Below are 20,546 nucleotides of genomic sequence, written 5' to 3' on the forward strand. Positions count from 1 at the left end.
GTTGCTGGTAATATTCCTAAAAATTAGGGTTTTTTTTCTCTCAAAATTTTACATTTTTAATTCAAGTAATGTTATGACTGTATTCTCTTAATTTCATTTTTTTTCCTCGATGTGGCCCCAATACTCCGTCTTAGAGAGTAGTATAAGAGCTAAAAGAAAAAAGCATTTTAATAGGAATGCCAATGTACTACTTCCTCCAATCTCCAGCACTCCAGTCCAGTAGGTGGGGGTAAAACCAAGTTTGCCAACCGCCGTGAATGCAAAGAAGAAGAAGACGAACAGGAAGTGAGGAAGTAAGGAAGCGTAGACCGCACAGCTGAACTGCAGATATCTGCTGCCCTGAAATCCTGTGTTTCTCTGAACAACCACTGCTGTGTCCAAACATGTCTAAAAACACGGTGTCCGACCGCTTCAGGAAAGTGGACGTGGATGAATACGACGAGAACAAGTTTGTGGACGAGGACGACGGAGGAGAGAACCAGGGAGGTCCGGACGAAGCAGAAGTCGACGGTCTGCTCAGACAATATCCTTCAACTTCACTTTTTATTCTTGTGTTAAGTTTATTTTCAGACAGAGACACGACGTGGCTCATCACAGGGCTCATGTATACCTGTCAGTCCTGCAGTCATGAGGCTAACTGACGGCCGTGAGAAGGCCGAAATGTAGATATGGTCAGTTAGTGCTTCTCAGTTAAATTTACATGCTCAAAATAATTGTCTGAGTTAAACTGTTGATATTGCATTAATTTAAATTGAAAAACGAGTGACATTTATTGGACATTTCCTGCGCAGTTTGCAGTAGATTTCCGTCGAGTAGTTATCAAAATGTCGTTTCCGGGTGTCAGTTCACAGGAGGGTGTGGTCGCCTCAGTGATTTCACTGTTCAAACTGAGACGGCTTTATTTTAATGCTCTGTTTATGGTTCAGTGCAATGACTACAACTTCTGCCAGGGTTATTAATAAGGAGCTCCAGTAGCGAAAAGTAACTGACTACATTTATCCAGGAGGTGTATTTACTTAACTTATTTCCACATACTGTAATATACTTCTCATCTGCTACATTTCAGAGGCACACATGCAGTTCACTCCACTAGTTTAATGACAGCTGGAGGCACTAGTTAACGTTACTCCTCAAGATCTTACACTGTATCACAAAACGTATGATAACCTTACAAAATGTGATGCAACAATAATTATTAAACTACACAAAATATGCAGAGTAATTAAAATTGGCTCCACCTCAACCAGCTACAACATTAAATTGCTGCTCATATTTTAATGTATTCATAGTTATAATAATAAGCTGATAATTTAGGCTTGGGCTGATATTCAGTAATATAAAATATTGCGATATGTGCTGCCATATTCAATTATTTTCCTACCCTCATTTCACTGCTTTGTACCTTGGCATGTGACAAATGAAACTTTGAACTGATGTTTAGTGGCAGCACAGTGACTTTATAGAGTGGTATTGCTTTCTTAAAGGATATGAATAATACTCCCACCACTGATCAGCCTTGACTAGTGTTGTTAAACCCAAAAAGAAAAAGCACAAACCGAAGCATCAGTTCTCTCATTTCCTCGTGTCTATGTTGTGTGTATCTCTACTCTGTGGTCCTTGACTAATGTTTTGCAAGGGGAACATGAACGGTGCTCTCCATGCTGTGCTGAAGAACCCTCCAATCAACACCAAGAACCAGAATGCCAAGGTAACAGAGTCTGTCTTTACTCACTGACTGTCTGTGTGTATCTGCAGTGATGCTCTTGGGTGGTGAAATTACTTCCTCTTTCTTTCCTTCTCCATCAGTGAAGTTTTAACAAGCAAACTGGAGTGTTTATGCTCTTATCTTTGAATGTGTTGAGTTAGTTTTTTCTGAGTGAGATGTCTCATAATGATAAGTGAAGAACAGCTGTGGTGTTCGTGCCTGATTCAGACAGAAAACAAAACAATTACACAATTAAAATGTTTGTTCCTGAAAGAAATTGACACACGAGGCAACAATCAGAGGAGCCGATGGATGAGCAGCTGAAGTTACCTGATCACCTGCTGCTGTATCAGTAGCATCGCCCTCAACAATGGTTTAAGCAAATGTTCTCATTCAGCTTTTAATAACTGTGTGCAAATGACATGCAGAAAAAAAAACAAAGAGGAAGAAAGTGAGTCAGTACACAGCCTTTATTCTGTGTGTCCTGCAAAATTATGACATCAGATACAGATTTATTTTCACATGTAATAGAGAGCAGATAATCCAGCAATGGCAAAACAACACACAGCAAAAGTTAATAAGATGCTGTTAGTTTTTACAGATGAATTCTTGATTGTGCAGCTGTAACAACAATGAACCAGAGCACCGATGGAAGGTTTAAATAATATTATAGCACCAGACTTTTTCCCATTTATTACTATTCAAACTATGCAGTTCATACTTTTCTAATTTAAACTCAAATGTGTGTGTGTGTGTGTGTGTGTGTGTGTGTGTGTGTGTGTGTGTGTGTGTGTGTGTGTGTGTGTGTGTGTGTAGGAGCGAGCAGAGCAGCTGGTGGTCAAAGTGCTGAGCAGCTTTAAGAGCAGTGACATAGAGAAAGCTGTGGGCTCTCTGGACAGAGCGGGAGTGGACCTGCTGATGAAATACATCTACAGAGGCTTCGAGAAACCATCGGACAACAGCAGCGCTGTGCTGCTGCAGTGGCACGAAAAGGTCTGTAGCTGCTTAACAATCCAAATATATAATACAAACTTCAAATGAAAGTTTAATCCTTGAATCAAAGCAAAATGTAGTTGTTTGTTTATACATTTTGACATTTACTGATTTTTGCCCCTGGCAAATAAGTAAATACAAGACTGCAGCAAATAGACATTTAAACATGAGCATATGTTAATGTTATTACTTTTATTTCATGAAGTTAAATCATTTTAAACCAGAAGCGTTTTGGTGTCTTTTTATAGCATCAGTTTCACTTTCAGATCCTCAGTCAGATGTTTGTGTTACCTCAAGGTTTGAAGAGTCAGAGACTTTATCAGCTGATAAGCCCTAATGAGTCAAAGTCTGACAATTTAATGAAAACTTTTGCACATGGCACAATTACCATTTGGTTTTTATTTTCTAAGTTCATGAAATAGAAAGTAAATAAGACTAATTTTAATGTCTGTTTGCTACAGGTGTATTTATTTGCCCAGGGTTCACACACTTCTGCATACAGCTGTAAACCAGACCTATGTAACCATTCACTCCATACATCACTGTTTGTTTCTGCCCTCAAATGTTTTAAATGTTGTCATCAAAGTTTAACCCGGCTACAGTGTTCATGGTCGTATGAAGGTGAAGAAGAGGGTGTGTTCAGTCTCATCATTTGTTGGATCATAACACTGTGTATACACAGTCATACCCTTTTTCCACCAACATTAGCAGGTATAAGCAGGTTTTTTGAACATGGATAAATCCGCTAATAATGGCCGGTTGACCTCTTTTCCACTGCCAGTCGAGTTTGTCTTTCTGCTCAGACTCAGGACACACACAACTGCAAGGAGTTATGTCATCACATGCACTTACAGAGCACACACACAGAAGCAGTGAGCAGAGAGTTAGCTGCTAGCTGCCGTGTAAACTGGTAAAACAGATCTGTCATGTCTCATCTTCAGGTTGGAGCCTCTGTAAAAGTGTCAGAACATCTGTGTGAGATGCTACGATGTGTTTTTAAAACTTATCGAGGCTGCAGCTCACTCTTTCATCCCTGAGTGTAGCTGTGGAGTTTCTGGTTTTACAGCACCATGCTGGACAGGTGTGTTTACACTGTCTGTGTGCTCAGCAGGAAAAGGGGTATTTATGGTCAGAGCCAGAGCCGATAAATACCTGTGACTACTGCAGAGTCCTGTGATCCGGGTGTGAATGCCAATTGTAGCCTTTTACGTTGCTGACAAAAGCCTGATGTTAGTGGGTCTTAGCAGGTTTTTTGACCAGTGAAAAAAAGGCTTTACAGTAAGGACAGCAGGTGAAGGTCGAATCTAATGAACATTTGTGAAGAACAGATTAGATCATAACCTAAACATTCACCTTTTTGTTTTAAATTAAATTAAAATCAAATGATTAGAAAGCGTTCCTATTGGGTAAATTAAGAACAGAACGAGGTGCAGCTTCAGAGGAGACTTTCCTGCTAAATTAACAGCAAACCTGACTCCTCCTGGTCTCCCCTCTGTGCCATCCATAGAGGGCCCAGCCCACACTGAACACACTGCTGTTCAGTAATGTGGTAAACTGCACTAAATCTGTCTGAAACTGGTGTTTGTAATGCTATTTGTGTGTTGGACTCCATTCAACTAGAGACTCGGTGTCTTTAATTTCTCTCTAGGTGCATATATATAATCTGGTTTACCAGTGGATTGTGTATTTGTATAAATGTGTACATTTTCCATGACAAAGGAAAATGTAAACATGCTGCTTCTTTCTTTCTTTCTTCCTTTCAGGAAGAAAATGTTTATCTTAAACCCTGCAGATGACACATACTTACACGTTTATGTAGTCATGTACAGTCATGTAGAAAAATTGCTCGTAATTTTCTTGATGAACCGTGATTGTCTTTGAACTTAATTTGTATATGAAACTACTTTTTCCCCATTGTGTCTGTTACAGTAGATTTGATGTCATTTCCACCCTGTGTGTGTTTCCTAAGGCTCTGGCTGTGGGAGGGGTGGGCTCCATAGTCAGAGTCCTGACCGCCAGGAAGACCGTCTGATGGTCCAGGACCCAACAGATTCCATCTGTGAATGGACATTAGACAAGAATATGGCCGAACACAAAGTCACCGGAGCCGACGACAGAGACACGTCTCTTCTTCTTCTGCTGCTGCTTTTGGACATGATCCCTGTTTGTTTTTGTACTGGAACTGAGTGTCTTCTTGATGCAACTCCTTCCTCTTTTTTCTGCATTCACTATTTTCAGTCACATGTCTGGGATTTAGACGTGCTGGCAGTGAGACAGGGAGGTGCTGGCACCTCACACTGTCTGTGTTTCCAGCAGTCCACACAGAAGACACTTAGGATGCTTCACTCAGACACTTTCTGTCCACAGCGGCTCTTCGCTCCTTTCAAACTGCTTCACAGCTGCTCTGATGCCTCTGCTGGCTCGCTCTAAAATCTCTCCTCCTCCTCTTCCTCCTCTTGTCCTCTTCCCCCTCCTTTCCCTCTGAAGCCTCTGAGTCATCCAGGTTGAGGAAATGGAAAAGATTGTTCTGGGGTGGGCTGTCAGACTGGTGACCTGTCCAGGGTGTTTCCCCGCCTTTGGTCCAGTGCATGCTGGGTTCTTTTTTCCCTAACGTTCTAACTTCTGAACATCTGTTCTATTTTTTTGCTATTTAGACCAATCCCACATTGCTTCTATTCTTTTTATATCTGAAATAAAGAAAAAAGAAAATAAATTTACAGATTCCATTCCTGTCTTGTTGCTCATAGCGTTAGCTCTGCCCTCTCAGTTTTTCTGATGTCTATGATTTGCTAAGACGGAAGCTGTTACAGTTGTGATCAGGCTACCAGCTATCAGGCTATCCTGCTGGCAGGATTAGTAGAGGTGTACTTAGAAATCAAATTCAGCGGCAGCAGCAGCTGTGGTGCACATTTCACATCAGTCCTGTATTTTCTATCAAGTCCTATTGAATCAATGGAAACCTCCTGTGGCTCTTTCAGAGCTCATGATGGTTATGAATGGAGTTATAGAGGAAGCAGTATTTGCGAGAGACAGTTTCAAAATTCAAATTCAAAACAGTCAAATCTACAGTGGCCCTGAAAGCTCAACACACTGCAACTTAAGAAAACACATGCAAACAGACAAGACACAAACAACTTCAGAAAACATCTTCTTCAATTTGACAACACATGAGCTGCAAATACTCACAAGTGTTTCCAGGGGACACTTAAAAGTGAAGAACCTGACTGGGACTTGCTGTTCAATGCCCAATTGTGACTTTTGAAGTGAAAACGGTGGAACAAGTGTGTTCCAGCAGGTTCATCACTTTTTTCTTTTCAAATTTTTTGTCTGAATTCTGAGAGTAAAGGGCCACAGGTTGGACTCAAGCCTGGGCCGCTGCAGATAGGGTTACACCTTCATGGTACGCGCTCTACCAGGTGAGCCACCACCCCCTAGCTTCAGCCCTGCTCATGTCCCATGGAAACACTAATGTTGTGCGTATTTGCAGCTCGTGCTGTCAAATTGATGATGTTTTCTGAAGTTGTTTGTGTTTTGTCCTGTTTTCTTACGTTGGAGCGCGTTGAGGTTCAACACTGAGGAAATGCTGAGTCCTCAAAGCTGACTGAAGAGCCGCTGTAGTTTTGGTTCAGGAACATTCAATAACGCACAAGTTAGATTTTCAAAATAAGACGTACTGCCTCATCAAGTCCTCAGTTTTCTACTGTGTTGTGTACACACCTGTGGGAGAGATAATATTTAAGTAATCTCATGTTGCATAATAACGTAGCTTTCACTTTAATCTCCCTATAGTTCATAAAGGTTTTGTGTAACTTAAACAGTTGCATATAACTACATAAAACATAAAACATTAGTTCTTTATTTATATTAAATATCTGTAATTATGGCAGTCATGTTTTATTTTGACACTAGGAGGTGAGTGCAGAAGTTTCCTGGAGGAAAATCAAGTTCTTCTATCATGTCAAATCTCCCAAACTGTGCCTCATATTTCACATGATGTTTTTGGCACAAGTTCATTTAATCCACTTTTACTCTCCTGCTGACAACCACTTTATTCTGTTTTTCATCTTATGACAAATTCAGTTTAATATAGAAAGACAGAAGTGAGACCTGAAGGTGACAGAGAGTGATGAGAGCCCATTACTCTGTAAACTCATGTTTAGACCAGAGAGGACAGAGGCAGCAACAGCACTCTGTGTTGCTGGTTGAACACACAGATTCAGGTTTATTGTCCAAACAGAAAGATGCAGTTTACAGGATCCACACACACAAACAGCTGTTCACCCAGCTGTTCAGACTCACAGGTACCAGATAAGAAGGGAATGAAGCTGTTTTCATGGAGTTGTGACTCGAGCAGTTGATTGACACCTCTCACCCAACATCTTTCAGGACAGTTTGACCTGCAAAATGTCTCTTTCCTAAAGTTAGAAACTTTATGAACAGGATCAGTTGAAACCGCTGAATTGGTCTGCTGGGCAAGACCATGAGATGTGATTGAAAGTAGAAATAAAGTAGTTAAGGTGTTTTTTTTTTGTCAGATAATCAGAAATAATGTGGGCAGAGCACAAGTGAATGGTTGTGGTAGCTTCTAGGTTCAGGAAACGGCGCCACATTCTCACAGTCATTGACTGAACTCTGAATTCTGTTTTTAATGTCATGTGCTCAGATCATCACATCACATGTTGATGTAAAACCCTTGTCATCACTACTGAAACTGCTCCACATGTAAATACATGTGAACAGACCTGCAGCTATCAAATGTGTGACAGTGTCTAATGAAGGGAGGAAAAAGTTTCCAGATGTTCATGAGACAATAAACGGCATCAGGCTGCAACAGACAGGCTGTACTGGGGGTTTGTTCCACACCTGATAGCAGCCCGCACACACACACCAGTTCATTCATTATTACTCATCAGTAGTGTATCTCCCCCCTGGTGGTCTTCAGCAGCAGCCATGGCAGTGCCACATTCACTTTTACTTGCCTCTGCACAACTGCTCATACATAGAAACTTCACATTTCTTCAAACTCATGTTATTCCTGGTGCATCACAAACAGAAAGGCCAACGTAACATCATGTTTAAACAACTGTAGATGTTGCTGACATGGTTGTGGTTCCTTCTGAGCAGGACAATGTACCAGATCAGGTTCAGAATAAAAGGCGTTTTAATATTGGCACATTTATGGCACAAACATGTTCAGCTTCACATTCACTCACTCGTGCTCTCACATCCTAATAATGTCACAGCTGCTCTGGGCTTTCTGTCCATCAGCTACATGGAAAACGGAACCGTCACCACGTCTGTCCTCACACTGAAACACAACAAAAAACAAATGGACCCCGGCGTCTTCTGTGAGGTCATGTTAGTGCAGAGTCTTTTAGAAGTGACAGACAATCATGTCCCACCGGTGAGACCGCAACACAGGGAGTAGGTTTGTTCAAATAGTAGATGAGATGGTGAATACTGTCTATGGTGCTGCAAAAAAACCCTCCCCTCCCACACCACCCCACCCCACCCCACTCCAACTCCCTCCTCTCCGTGTTACAAAAGACATTTATAAAAGAACGAGCAGCCACAGAGAATAAAGACAGTTTGTTCCTACAGGCAACAGATCAACACAACAGCTACGAGACTCTCCTCACAGTCCAGGTTTTACACCTCAGCCTGTTACAGCACTCCTCACAAACCTGCTGATGCTGCAGCTGGATTGTTATCATGTGGTCAAAGAGTCACCAGAGCTCCATTCATCAGCTTCTCTCGTTTCCTGTGAGTGATTCAGTTTGTAGACAGCAGCCGTTTAAACCTTCACCAATCTCTAGTTTTATTTGAAAGACGACAGACACGTCAACAAAAAAAAAAAAAAAAAAAAAAAAAAAAAAAAGTTCAGAGAACACTTGCAATAATATTGAAAACAAACAAACAAAACACCAATTTGCCTGCTTCAACTTTCGTAGCTTCATATCACTGTGTATTGTAGATGTGATGGATGTGTCTGCACTTCCCCCTGCTGGTCAAAAGTTCCTCACTGTGAACGCACATATTAGACCCGTCTGGCACAGTGTGACATGCTTTCATCACACAGGCAACTGTATGTTTGAACACTACAGTTTATTTGCAGGAATGTCTATAGCACTATATATCTTTATATATATATCTATATCACAATAATTTGAATTTTATAAGCAACTGAAATCTAAAGGCTAGGAATGTGGAATTTCTGGCAAATGTCCAGCAGATCATTTCAAGTATCTAATTTTTATGTATCTAATGTTCAAACACAAATTATTGGTATTAAAAGTGCTCAAATTCAATTGGTCAATTTCAGATCAAAATATTCTCATTCTACACATCAAGTGTTTGGACTGGAAATTCAAAATTATTGATGAAAGGTCTGAACTTAAACATTCAGGGTATCCAGGACAATCAGTCGAGCCTGAATCTATTTAATCTCCTTTCAGACAAGCAGCTACAAACCACACACTGAGTTTCAGAAAAAAATTACAAAACTTGAAATAATCTGAAAATGTGAAAGAGGGAATTTCAAACCACATAAATTTAAATATATGGTTTTCAAAGTCAAATATTTCAACGCTTCAAATTCAGTGGGATTTAAATTTCATTATTCGGTTTTCAGTTGATTATAACATTTAAATTTATGGCCTGTGTTTGCTTCCATATGTGTCAGCTTCGATGTGTATGTGTCTATGGCCTTGCCCTGTGCAGGCAGCGTTACTTTATGTCGTTTTGTGATTGGTTAATCTGTAGATGTGGGTCCTAAATATCAGAAGTTTGACACAGGTGGTTTTGGTCTCTAACGCTCTTAATCGACCAGCGGGGGACGTGTCTCACAGTGAGATCCAGGAACAGGAAGTAGTCGGCCTTCGTCTGGGACAGACCAGGACCACACGGCAGAAGAGGGGCCTTTGCTGAAGACAAATACAGTATAATACAATGTCTTTACTCGGAGAACAGCACATTGCTAATTCAGACTGTGACTGGACCCTGGTTTTCTGAGTTGGAGAGAATCTACACTCACTGTTCACAGTCCGTTATCTGTGATTTACCTGCTAGCTGCTGTACTGATCTGCTACCTTCTACTGAGAGAAAGATAGAAAGAGACACAGAAAGATACAGAGAATATAAAACAAGGTTTTTTCTTTTTACAAGAGTCCTTTTGAGGGTTTCACCAACCCCCCTAATCTCCTTCAGACACCCACATTCCTCTCCTCTTGTTTCTGTGTGCGCAGGTGTAGCCAAGTCCGTCTGTTTACTTCTTACTGGTGAGTGAGTGTGTGTGTGTGTGTGTGTGTGTGTGTGTGTGTGTGTGTGTGTGTGTGTGTGTGTGTGTGTGTGTGTGTGTGTGTGTGTATGTATGTGTGTGTGTGTTTCCATGTGTCTACTTGTGTTCTTTAGTAGGGGCAAAGTAGAGCTCCATGGGTTTGTTCACCTTCCAGTACTTTTCGCTGACCAGCTCCAGAGAGAAGGAACCATTCAGAACCTGTGGACAGAGTTGAACAGTTCAGACATGCAGCACGTTTCCTGCTCCGAGCCTGACCACTCCTCCACACTTCAGTGCACCTTTATGGAGCTGCTCTCTCTGACTGATCTATCTAATTCAGTTGATATGCAAAAAGTTCCTTTCCACTCTTTAAAATAAAACCATGGAAATTCCCCAAACTCCATAGAGAATTCATCATTTATTTACTTTCTCTGTCAAGATTTTATAGAGCAACTGAAAACCTGCTTTAGGGACGATGAAGATTTCTGGGTGACAACCCCAAACAGTGTGTAAAACCTGCACTTCACTATCTGTGGTGAATGAAACAAGCCTCCACACCACAGAGAGCTCATTTGTGTTATTATGTATAAGAGGCGGGCTCATGTTCATCATAGCATTAACGTCTGTGAGCGATATGAGCTGCCATTTTCATTTTAGCCAATAAAACTAAAAAATAAAGCTAAAAATGAGAAGTTGCTGCCTGAGTGTTAACACAAGTGTCAGACCTGTGGACGGTGTGAGGATTTTATCAGTTACAGTAATCCACTGTTATCCTTTCCATCCATGTTTGTTTCTATTACTAGAGTGTTATTTGAGAAAGATTTATATAAAATAATATATTATTTCGATGGTAGCGATATCTACATCACTCACATATGAAGAGAAATTCTTGCTAAAGAATCTGTACATATCATTTTCTATTTCAAACAGATTCTCAGAATCTCAAGAATCATTTAAAACATTCAAATAAATATGGAAGCCAAGTCTTCCAGATTTAACCAAAAGGACTAAACCAAAAGAACCAAAGGTACAAGAATGTGTGTGTGTGTGTGTGTGTGTGTCTGTGTGTGTGTGTGTGTGTGTGTGTGTGTGTGTGTGTGAACTCACAGTGAACTGGTTTCCAGCAGTTGGTATGTAGATGGTGTACTGTTTCTCTGAAGCTGCCTCCACATTAACAGGACTGGCCTCAGCGTTTCTTCTCAGCTCTTCCAGAGCCAATCGGACGGCCAGGTATTTAGACAGGTGATCCACTGTAGCGTTACCGGACGTCTTAATGTAGCGCGGGACAAACTCCACACTGCACGCACACACACACACACACACACACACACACACACACACACACACACACACACACACACACACACACACACACACACACACACACACACACACACAAACGTAAACAAACAGGTAAGCACAATTGATGGGGACACAGAAACCAGACGTGAATGTGGTTCAAAGTTCAGGAAAAAAATTGGAAAATGCAACAGCAATGTTGTTTTAAGGTGATGTGTAAACACAACCACATTCAATGACAACACACAACAACAAACAAAAAACAACAAACTTTCCCACGTTTGCTTTACAATTTAGCAACTTTCTTAGCAACTACTGTAGCTAACATTCAACACCAGTTTCAAGTTAGGCTAAAACAACGACACCCATTCTTAAAACCGAAGCTGTATTTGTGTGACGCTACCTGTTGTGACCGTCGTCCTTCTCCATCAGGGTGGGATGTGGCCTGAACACAAGCTCTATTTCACTTGCACCACCGTCAATCACTGAGTCCCCGCCCCCATTCTCAGCAGCGTTATCCATGTCCAAACCGCTGTCATCACTTGTCTTGGTGCGTTTGATGCTCGGGCCTGCCTCCTGGGGAAACAGATGAAAACACATAGTCCATTGACTTGTATGAAGACCACACACACACACCAACAGGAAGTGCATTGTGTTTGAAGGCCAAGTTGTTCCTGAATGTCATAATTTACATTGATGTAACACAACCACTGGCTAGGCTTCATATTACAACCACTACACTAAATATTTACAAATGCCAAAACACACAAAAAAAGAGCTTCTCTGAAGCCACTTTTAAAAAAATACCCCAGGTGAGTAAATTCCAGCTGACTCCAGCTGTGTCTCTAAGCTCTGACACTTGGTTTGCTGGTTCTGTTATTTAGCAGAAATATGAAATAGCAGTGTAGTTTAACATCAGTGTTAGAAATGCATGTTGTCAAGTGTGATAATACGTTGTAGGTGATAATATACCTGGTTGCTGTGGACGGAAGCGTTGCTACAGTGGGAGGAGTCTCCATTGTCTTCAGCTCCGCTCCCATTCTCCACTGTGTGCCTCTTACCACGCTGCAGTCTGAAAGCAACAAACAGATTCTGTTTAATGTATGAATCTTCATTATCATTATTATTATTATTATTATTATTATTATATTTTTATATTTTACTCTATACTTGTGTGTGTGGAGACCGGCTTGTGTACCTGGTCATAGCCTGTATCTTCAGCCCCTCCTCTATGCTGTGGGACAGGGCTTGCTGGTTGTTGTGTTTGCTGATGCGGGCCAACACTCTCTCCTGGTGGGCTTCGTACTCGTCACGGCTGGGATAAATCTTACCTGAAATGGGATCAATGAGTATAACACTGTATGCTGACTAAACTGTGACAAACAGTTGATCCAGATTAAACCTCCTTCCTTTGGTTACTTACTAATCAGGGCATCAAAGTTCGGGTCTGGGCGCAGCGACCTCTTAGACACCAGCTTCTTACGACAGGTGGGACACTCTTTATTACTGCGGAGACATGGAGGACAGACACACAAATGAAACAACAATGCCATTGCAACAGTGTGACTACTATTGTTAAAGCTACAGTATGCAAATTTTTCCTGATATATTTGAGTTGAGAGAGGTGACCCAGACTCATGGAACAGCCTGCCAGCAGTGCAGCGATTTTCCTTCTAACCAATCAGAGAAGGCCAAGGGGTTTGAGCTCATGGCTGTCAATCAATGTGTGAGCGTGATTCTGGTCATATTATACCTCTGGCACTGAATGGTTTGAAAATGAAAATTATGTGAATCTTATGCTATGGACTTCACAGTCACAGATCTCAATCCAATTGAAAACCTATAGGAGATTTTGGTCTGATATGTTAGACAGCGCTCTCGACGGATCACTGAGGCTACGTCCACACAACTATGTTTTCATTTTTAAACAAAAATGTTCTCTGTCCAGACTAACACACCTGAACACACTTACATTCATGAGCAATCATGTACACTGGGCATGTGCGAGTTGTTGTAAACAGGAAGCAGATTGTCTCCTCTGCAGTTGATTAGTTACAGTAAATACTCTGAACGAGGAACAAAAAACACAGCTGTAACATTAAAATGCAGAATGTAAGTGAACAACAGCTGCTAGCAAAGACAACAAGGTCAGTAACACTGTAATTCATTATCATGTTATATTCACAACTGGTAGTACGTGAGTGAGAGCCAATCAGGAGAGACTGTGGGTGTCTACGTCATTGATTTCAAATGTCTCAGTTTCTGTCAGTCCAGATACAACACAACCCAAGAGTTTTCAAAATAAAACACAACCCCAGAGTTTTCAAAGTAAAATGGGTCCAGCAGAGTTTCCAAACTCTGGAGTCGTGTGGACGGGAGGGGGAAATGTAGGAAAAGAGATGCATTTTAAAATGAAAACGTAGTCGTGTGGACATAGCCTAGCTGTTCTGGTGGCAGCTCCTGACTATGACATTTTATGTTGGTTTTCTTTTAATTTTTTCATCGTCTAATTTGTCAAAAAAAAGTTGTTAAAAACAAACAAAAAAACTAAATGAAATGTGGGTACTTTAGAGCACACTTCATAACAACACATAACTGATCCACACAAACCTTTTGTTTGACATTTACTTAGAACCCTTTTAGAGGGTTTGTGGTAAAACCACATCAGAACAAATGTCACTGCTGAGAGGAATAAAAGAGCTGCTGACTAATGAGTGAGTGCTTGTCTAAGCTCGATGACAAGCAGTGTAATAACATATCATTTACTGCGATTTAATGGTTGGTGGCCTGAATATCTGATTTTAACAGCAACATTGTGTAGGTGTCCTATAAAAAATTTAAAGCACAGGTTCACATTTGTTTAAATGTGTCTTGAAACAACACTTTCATGCCCATATCAGGGTTCTACACTGCATTGTGCTACATCCCTTTTCAAAAGAGTCAAGTGATTTATTTCAGGCTTTTGAAAACAGGGTTAGGACTCGACAGCATTTTATCCAATCTGAATCCAGTTTCATGTTAGTATTGGTATTAATATTAGATATTAACAACTAATATTGACTGCCATTTTCATTTTAACCAATAAAGTGACTGACTTTAAATGAGAAGCTGCTGCCTGAATGTTGTCAGGACCAGGGAGGGTTTCTAAACAAAATGAAAATAAAATAAATAATATTCCTTAAGTTCAGCTAAAGCTAATTATTCTTCACTAGAGGGACTGTGGATTGAATCTCCCATCATTTACACCGAAACTGCTTAAACACATGGGGTCTTATAATGGACTTATAATGTGACCATATCCTTTTAACAATAATTCTGTATCCAACAGGTTATTTTTGTCCATAATGTATGCTCCGGTTTATCACCCTCAACTTCATGCTGTGAGTGACATTAGTATCTGACACTAGTGATATCAGGGATAGTCAACATAACATTTTCTCCCCACTAGCCACTTGGCCTGTAGATCATTGTATATTCTCACTGGCCTGACAGCCAAATAATAAAAATAATCTTTTTTTTAAAATTATTTAATAATTATAGGGGCCATATATTGTAACACTTACAGAAAGACATTTCAATCATTCCCTTATACTATAAGACATTTGGTATATCTATAGTACAGTACAGTATATTATAGCAACGCCATTACTATTATGATTATTATTATTCATCCTTGTCTGATGCAAACGACATCTTGAATAGCACGGCAGTCCACAAATTTGGAAAGAATGGGAACAATAAATCAAACACACCCTTCCAGGTGCTCTGTGTGTTTCAGCAAGTAAGTAACAACACCATCATCTGATGCCAGTCACACTGCTTGTTTAGATTGCCGTCTGTGTTGTCTGAATAAAACTTGACATTGTGAAACTTCAGGACTCATTTCGTATCTACCTGGGAGATTTGTGCAACAAGCCACTGCCTGCACAGAACCTGACATTAGACAGTAAGCTACAGTGATAGTTGACATTAGGTAGCATTAGTGTTAACTCAATACAGTCACTGACTGACTGACTGACTGACTGACTGACTGATGTTATTTCCTCATCACTGAGTTGGAGTTTCTGGGTCAAACAGGTCCTATTAGCTCATTGTCTCTAGATTTAGGGACTTTTTTCTAACAGACTGGGTATAAACCTGGTTCAGGTCTGGACCATGTATGGGTAGGGTTAGTGCTTAGGGGTACACCTCTTGTTACAGGCAGTCATCCTCTCCCTCTTTGTCAAACAATGTCACAGTTATAAAATCAGGATTTGACCATAGACGGTCCAGACATATACTATGTTTAGACCTATTCATGTTACATTAATGTTAGTACTGGACACTCAACTTTAAACTCCCTCAGAAGTTACCATAGCTGGCAACATGTCTAGCCTGAGTGAAGTGTCTCATAACTGGGCTAATGTTAGACTGCTGTATGAGATGACAACATCAATAACAGTCGCGTTTTGGGTCTAAACACTATAATGAGCAGATTTACAGTAGTTTACATCGTTCTTAAAGAAGAACAACTGTTCTTTCATAACCATTCTCTTGTCTGACTGTGGAGACCACACCTGACACTCTCCCTTCCCTCTGAGGTCATCATTACTCATTCTGAATTGCTCAATTAGTTCCCACACTGTGTTAAGATAATCAGAAACCTGAATACCACCACAGGACGGGGGGGGGACTCTTGGTTTCTACTGCTAGGCACAAACTCACCCAGATCTCAAAGCTGTGATGATACAATCAGCGCAGAAGCGGTGCAGACATTCTTTAGTTGTCATTGTGTTCTTCAGCATGTCCAGACAGATAGGACACATTAGTTCGCTGTGCAAGGACCTGGGCGACACTGCTATCTCCAGTCCATCTGTTATTGCTTCCTGTGCCAGTACGAAACAGATTAAGATGTCGGTTAGTACACACACAGATACATCTATCTGAAGAGTGGTACACAACTGATACAGCACAGTCCACAGATCTGACTGATGCTTTCAAACTCTCAGAACCACAAATGATGTTTTGGATATTGCACACAACACTGTTAAACTGAGATAGTTATAACATCAGACTTATCAGTCTTTACAGAATAAAAACAATTAACACCCCCCACCCCGCACTGAGGAAACACTGACGACTGGAAAGCAAAGATAACAATAGAGTGATGAAGATAAGATAATAAAATAATAAAACAGAGGACATGTATTAAAGTGAGTAAAACAAGAAATAAAAGGTAGGGTATTAAAAATCTAATAAATGAAAGCAAAATAGTAAAGATAGAATAACAAAATGCTGCAACACAGACATTTGGAGGTGAGAAAAACCAAATAAAAGTAGAAATAACATAAATAACCAAAAATAAAAGTAAGGTGATAAAAGGAAAAAATCCATCATCAACTCATATGAACTGATTATGTGTCCCATATACTGAGGGTGCAGGTTTGTGATACATTGCTCTGAGAAAAGTCTTGCCAAACTTGATGATGGCATAGAAACAAATCAATCAAATATGAGGCGGTAACACTGAGTCTTAAAAATTATTTAAATGCTCTACATACTTCCTCCTCAGATCTTAAAAAATGATGGAGTCCATGTTAGAGATAGTATCATATGAACATGTTAGTTAATGTCAATGATGAAGGTGATCTTGGGGCTGTTTTTTTGCTCACAGCACGAGTGGGACTCGTGGAATGATCTGATTGTACATATGTAAATATGTACGTTTACCATGGGTATATCTGAATACATAAATAAAACTTTAATAATAAAAAGGTAATAGCTCTACACCAGAAACAGATGAACATGCTGCAAACATGATGCAACATGCATCAGCACACTGATTTTGAGAAGTCAAACGTGATTGAATTGATAAGGTGTGAACGGTTACCTGTGGAGTTCTCTGTAGCTCATACAGACTCAGTTCCCAGGTCTTACTGAGGGGTTGGACCCCATTGGTCTGAACTGTCTGAGTCATTGCTGCAAAACTGAAATACACAAAAACACATGGTCTTTCTTTCTGGGATCCAATGACAACCTCTGGTTAAGATTACTGGTGGTTGCAGATAAACAGTCTGCACTTTTTTTTTTTTTTTCAGAAAGGCAAGACAAAATAACATACATGTTACATACAGAACATAACATGACATAACATAGCATGATGGCATACACTAGTGTGACAAAACAACTGAAAGCTTTTGTTATTGTTGTAATCACTGGACAACCCATTCTACCTCCTGAATTTAGCTCTAAATAAATCTGACCATATGATTACAACCATAGTAAACACCCCTCTGTAAAGTTGCAACTTTTTTTCCACAACATTTTTTTTTTTCCTCATCCGGATTTGATTTTCAACTGTGCACACACTGTATACATTTCAAGTTAACTCCACTGTCAATAGAACATATATCCGTAAATCTATATGAAACAGTAATGGTTTATATTTAATGAAAGAGGGGTAGCTTTTTTATTTAGAATTGAATTAATGGGAAAAGAGAAGTTCACAGTCAGCTGCTTCTTGTTTTACAGATGGATACCTCTTATACTGACACTGAAGACTCGTGAGAAGGTTTGAATTGGATTGGAAGAAATATCTAAAATTGACTCATTATGTTAATTGTCCAAATTATGTCACTTTAGAGCTGTTTAGTAATACATTTTAATTAATTCAGTTTTGAGCCTTACGCAAAATGTTTAATTATTCGATTACATGTGTCACGCTTTCATAAACACACATTTGTTTACAGATCTGGGAAAATATTACAATTATAATCACTAGAGGAAAAGTTTCATGTCCCAAATATTTATAAAAAAGATTTCAGGAGGTCCACACTACACTAGGCTACAGCAAGCATCTATTCATGCCATTTTGTCCTTAGGCCTTTTTAACTGATGTCTAAAAGTAATGACAATGTAAAACACAACAAAAGTTGAAAGACATCAAAAAGGGAATTTATATTTTAAAATCCGAAATTAAAGACATTTAGGTCATGAATTTGATAGAAATTAACTAGAGCTGCACAATTTATCGAAAAATATAATCGAAATCACAATATGGCCAAGTGCAATATCCATACCTCAGGAGCTGCAATTTCTTTGATAAAGGTAAAAATGTGTCACAACATTGTTGTGTATTGTATCATAAGTGTTGTGGTGCTACAGAGACGCCCCACACTACAATTCAAATTCTCCCAAAGTAAAGGAACATGCTTGTTTGGTACAAGACAAAAATCACATCATCATCATTTTTATAATTTCTTCAGGAAAATGAATAATAAATTCTCTTTTAAATGTTAGTCATTATTCAAACATCTCAATTCAGTTCATTTAAATTGACAGTTCAGCGTTGCTCTTTGCCTCTTCATCAATGCACCGAAGACCTTTGTGGTGTGCATAGCTTTAATTCATGACCATAATATCTTGTGTACATCCAGGGGTTACCCACACTGGATATTAGGCCTGATGAGCTACATGACAAGTAAGGAAAGCTGGATTCTTCATATCTGCTCTCAGATTGCTGCGTTTTCATGACCATACTGCCATACATGTGACAGACAGTGTGGTAGTGGGGGTGGTCCAGATTAAACACACTGGCTGGTTTGAGGTAAACTTGTGTATCTTTTCACATAGGCTTAAAAATGTAAAGATAAACAACACGAAAACGGATACTTTAATTATCCGTTTTTCTGTCTAAGTGTTGTTAAACTTATACGGTCTCTGTGCCGCAATCATTAATTCATGTCAATAAACAGAACCCAACGTCTCATAACTACTGACTCAAATTACAGACGTGTTCTCTTCGGCTGTTGTCATTTATAGTTTTGCTCGCTAGCAAAATACAAGGGGGATACACTTGATTCAATGTCTTATATCGGTACTAGCTAATCAACCGCAGTTAATAGACAGACCCCACGCACATATTTCATGTAAAATCCATGGTGCTCGGCTAATGCGACCTAGCTTCCACAGAGGGTAGCTATTCTCCGTAACGCTAACATTAGAGGCAAAATAAGCCCAAGATATAGCATGTATGAATCCGACAGAAGACCACTGATGTACAGGACGTGGGAAACAATATCATTGTGTCCATTTAAATTTTACAATTAATGATACAAGAAGCTAATATCTGAAATATTGCGAGGGAGTCGTGAATGTAATTTGTCGTTGTGACAGAGGGAAAAACAACAACAGAGAAAAGACCCGACGTATCAGTCTTCTGAGGTTAGATACGTGGTTTTTTAACCTCATTTCCGACATTTAAACAGCGGGAATGGTCGGTGATACACAAATGCAGACACAACGGCCAAATATTTATAAATGGGGTAAAATATGATTGTTTCTGTACTTACATTTTCAGTTGTGGGTACGAACCGATCCAGCCAGCGCGTTCAGGCGAAGGCAATATGGCGGATGCACAGGAAGCGTTGTAGTCTGGGAAATCGAGGCGCTATGCCAGAGCCGGAGTCCCGAATCAGGAACGAGGAGCATGGTAAGATGAAACACCGGACAGCGTGTATTTGCTCTTTGTGCACATTCATTGTTCACCAACTTAAAATGCAAAATTACATTATTGGAGAGGAATGCATGTATTCATTGCACTGGATCTGAGGGACACACTGATAAATCACTTTCTTAAACCACCACATAAACTAATGAATGCATTGACAGACTGTCAAATACAGCAGAACCTTGTGTAGCCTTAATTCTGAAGTGCAAAAACCAATTCATCAAAAAATAAGTTTTTGTTTAATTGAAACTAATCTTCTGGAAGAGAAGAGGGAAGCAATATGTCCTTTTTACTCTCTTTTATATCAGAATCACATTCATTCATTCATTCATTCACTGAGATTCTATTTATCCAGTGTCTACTGTGATGTAGATTTATATTTATACCACTAGAAGACTTCAGTGCTCTACTATAGCATATTAGAAATTGATAGTAGCTAAAAGTAAATAGACTGTTAATTTGCAGGTCAAAATATGTCTTAAATTGTATGAAAGTTATTAGATGTATAAAACCATTGTTTAAACACAATTTAAATGACTATTCTATATTTCAGTGTGAGGCAGGTAAAATAGACTAGACTATATGCATTCAACAGCATTTTGTGACCTCACAGTGTGGTGTTAAAGTGATTGCCCACACACCAACTGGAGCAAAGGGGCATAGGAACAAATTTTTGAATCAAGTAGAGGTTTGGAGGGACAGGTTGAGGCTGGAAAGAACACACAGTGATGAGATAACAAGACGCTGATGAAACTATGGGCATAATAGCTTGCTGAATGGGATGG

At 39.7% G+C, this 20,546-nt stretch overlaps 2 protein-coding genes across 4 annotated transcripts; one reads left to right on the forward strand and one right to left on the reverse strand.

Moving 5' to 3' along the window:
• Positions 1-274: 274 nt before the first annotated feature.
• LOC111233954 (actin-related protein 2/3 complex subunit 5-like) lies at positions 275-5,415 on the forward strand. The gene is made up of 4 exons (XM_022761893.1): positions 275-523; positions 1,636-1,708; positions 2,522-2,698; positions 4,668-5,415. Exons 1-4 carry the CDS (start codon positions 384-386, stop codon positions 4,728-4,730), a joined length of 453 nt encoding a protein of 150 aa, XP_022617614.1. The 5' UTR covers positions 275-383; the 3' UTR covers positions 4,731-5,415.
• A 1,472-nt stretch (positions 5,416-6,887) lies between these two features.
• On the reverse strand, positions 6,888-19,656 carry rnf2 (ring finger protein 2). Of its 3 annotated transcripts, none has more exons than XM_022761894.1 (10): positions 19,604-19,656; positions 17,143-17,239; positions 15,978-16,138; positions 12,697-12,779; positions 12,472-12,604; positions 12,246-12,345; positions 11,677-11,849; positions 11,082-11,271; positions 10,143-10,193; positions 6,888-8,006 (listed from the first exon to the last, which is right to left on the reverse strand). In XM_022761894.1, the coding sequence occupies exons 2-10, from the start codon at positions 17,227-17,229 to the stop codon at positions 7,920-7,922; spliced, it is 1,065 nt and encodes a 354-aa protein (XP_022617615.1). In that variant the 5' UTR covers positions 17,230-17,239; positions 19,604-19,656; the 3' UTR covers positions 6,888-7,919. The 3 variants fall into 3 exon arrangements, 2 of the variants coding, with proteins under 2 accessions (XP_022617615.1, XP_022617616.1); XR_002665635.1 differs by lacking the exon at positions 6,888-8,006 and adding an exon at positions 8,233-9,621 and having other exon boundaries at positions 9,760-10,193; XM_022761895.1 differs by lacking the exon at positions 6,888-8,006 and having other exon boundaries at positions 8,233-10,193.
• Between the last annotated feature and the right edge of the window lie 890 nt (positions 19,657-20,546).

Source organism: Seriola dumerili, unplaced genomic scaffold (genome assembly GCF_002260705.1).
Source record: "Seriola dumerili isolate Sdu_G_001 unplaced genomic scaffold, Sdu_1.0 BDQW01000432.1, whole genome shotgun sequence".
In the NCBI taxonomy this organism is placed as follows: Eukaryota; Metazoa; Chordata; class Actinopteri; order Carangiformes; family Carangidae; genus Seriola; species Seriola dumerili.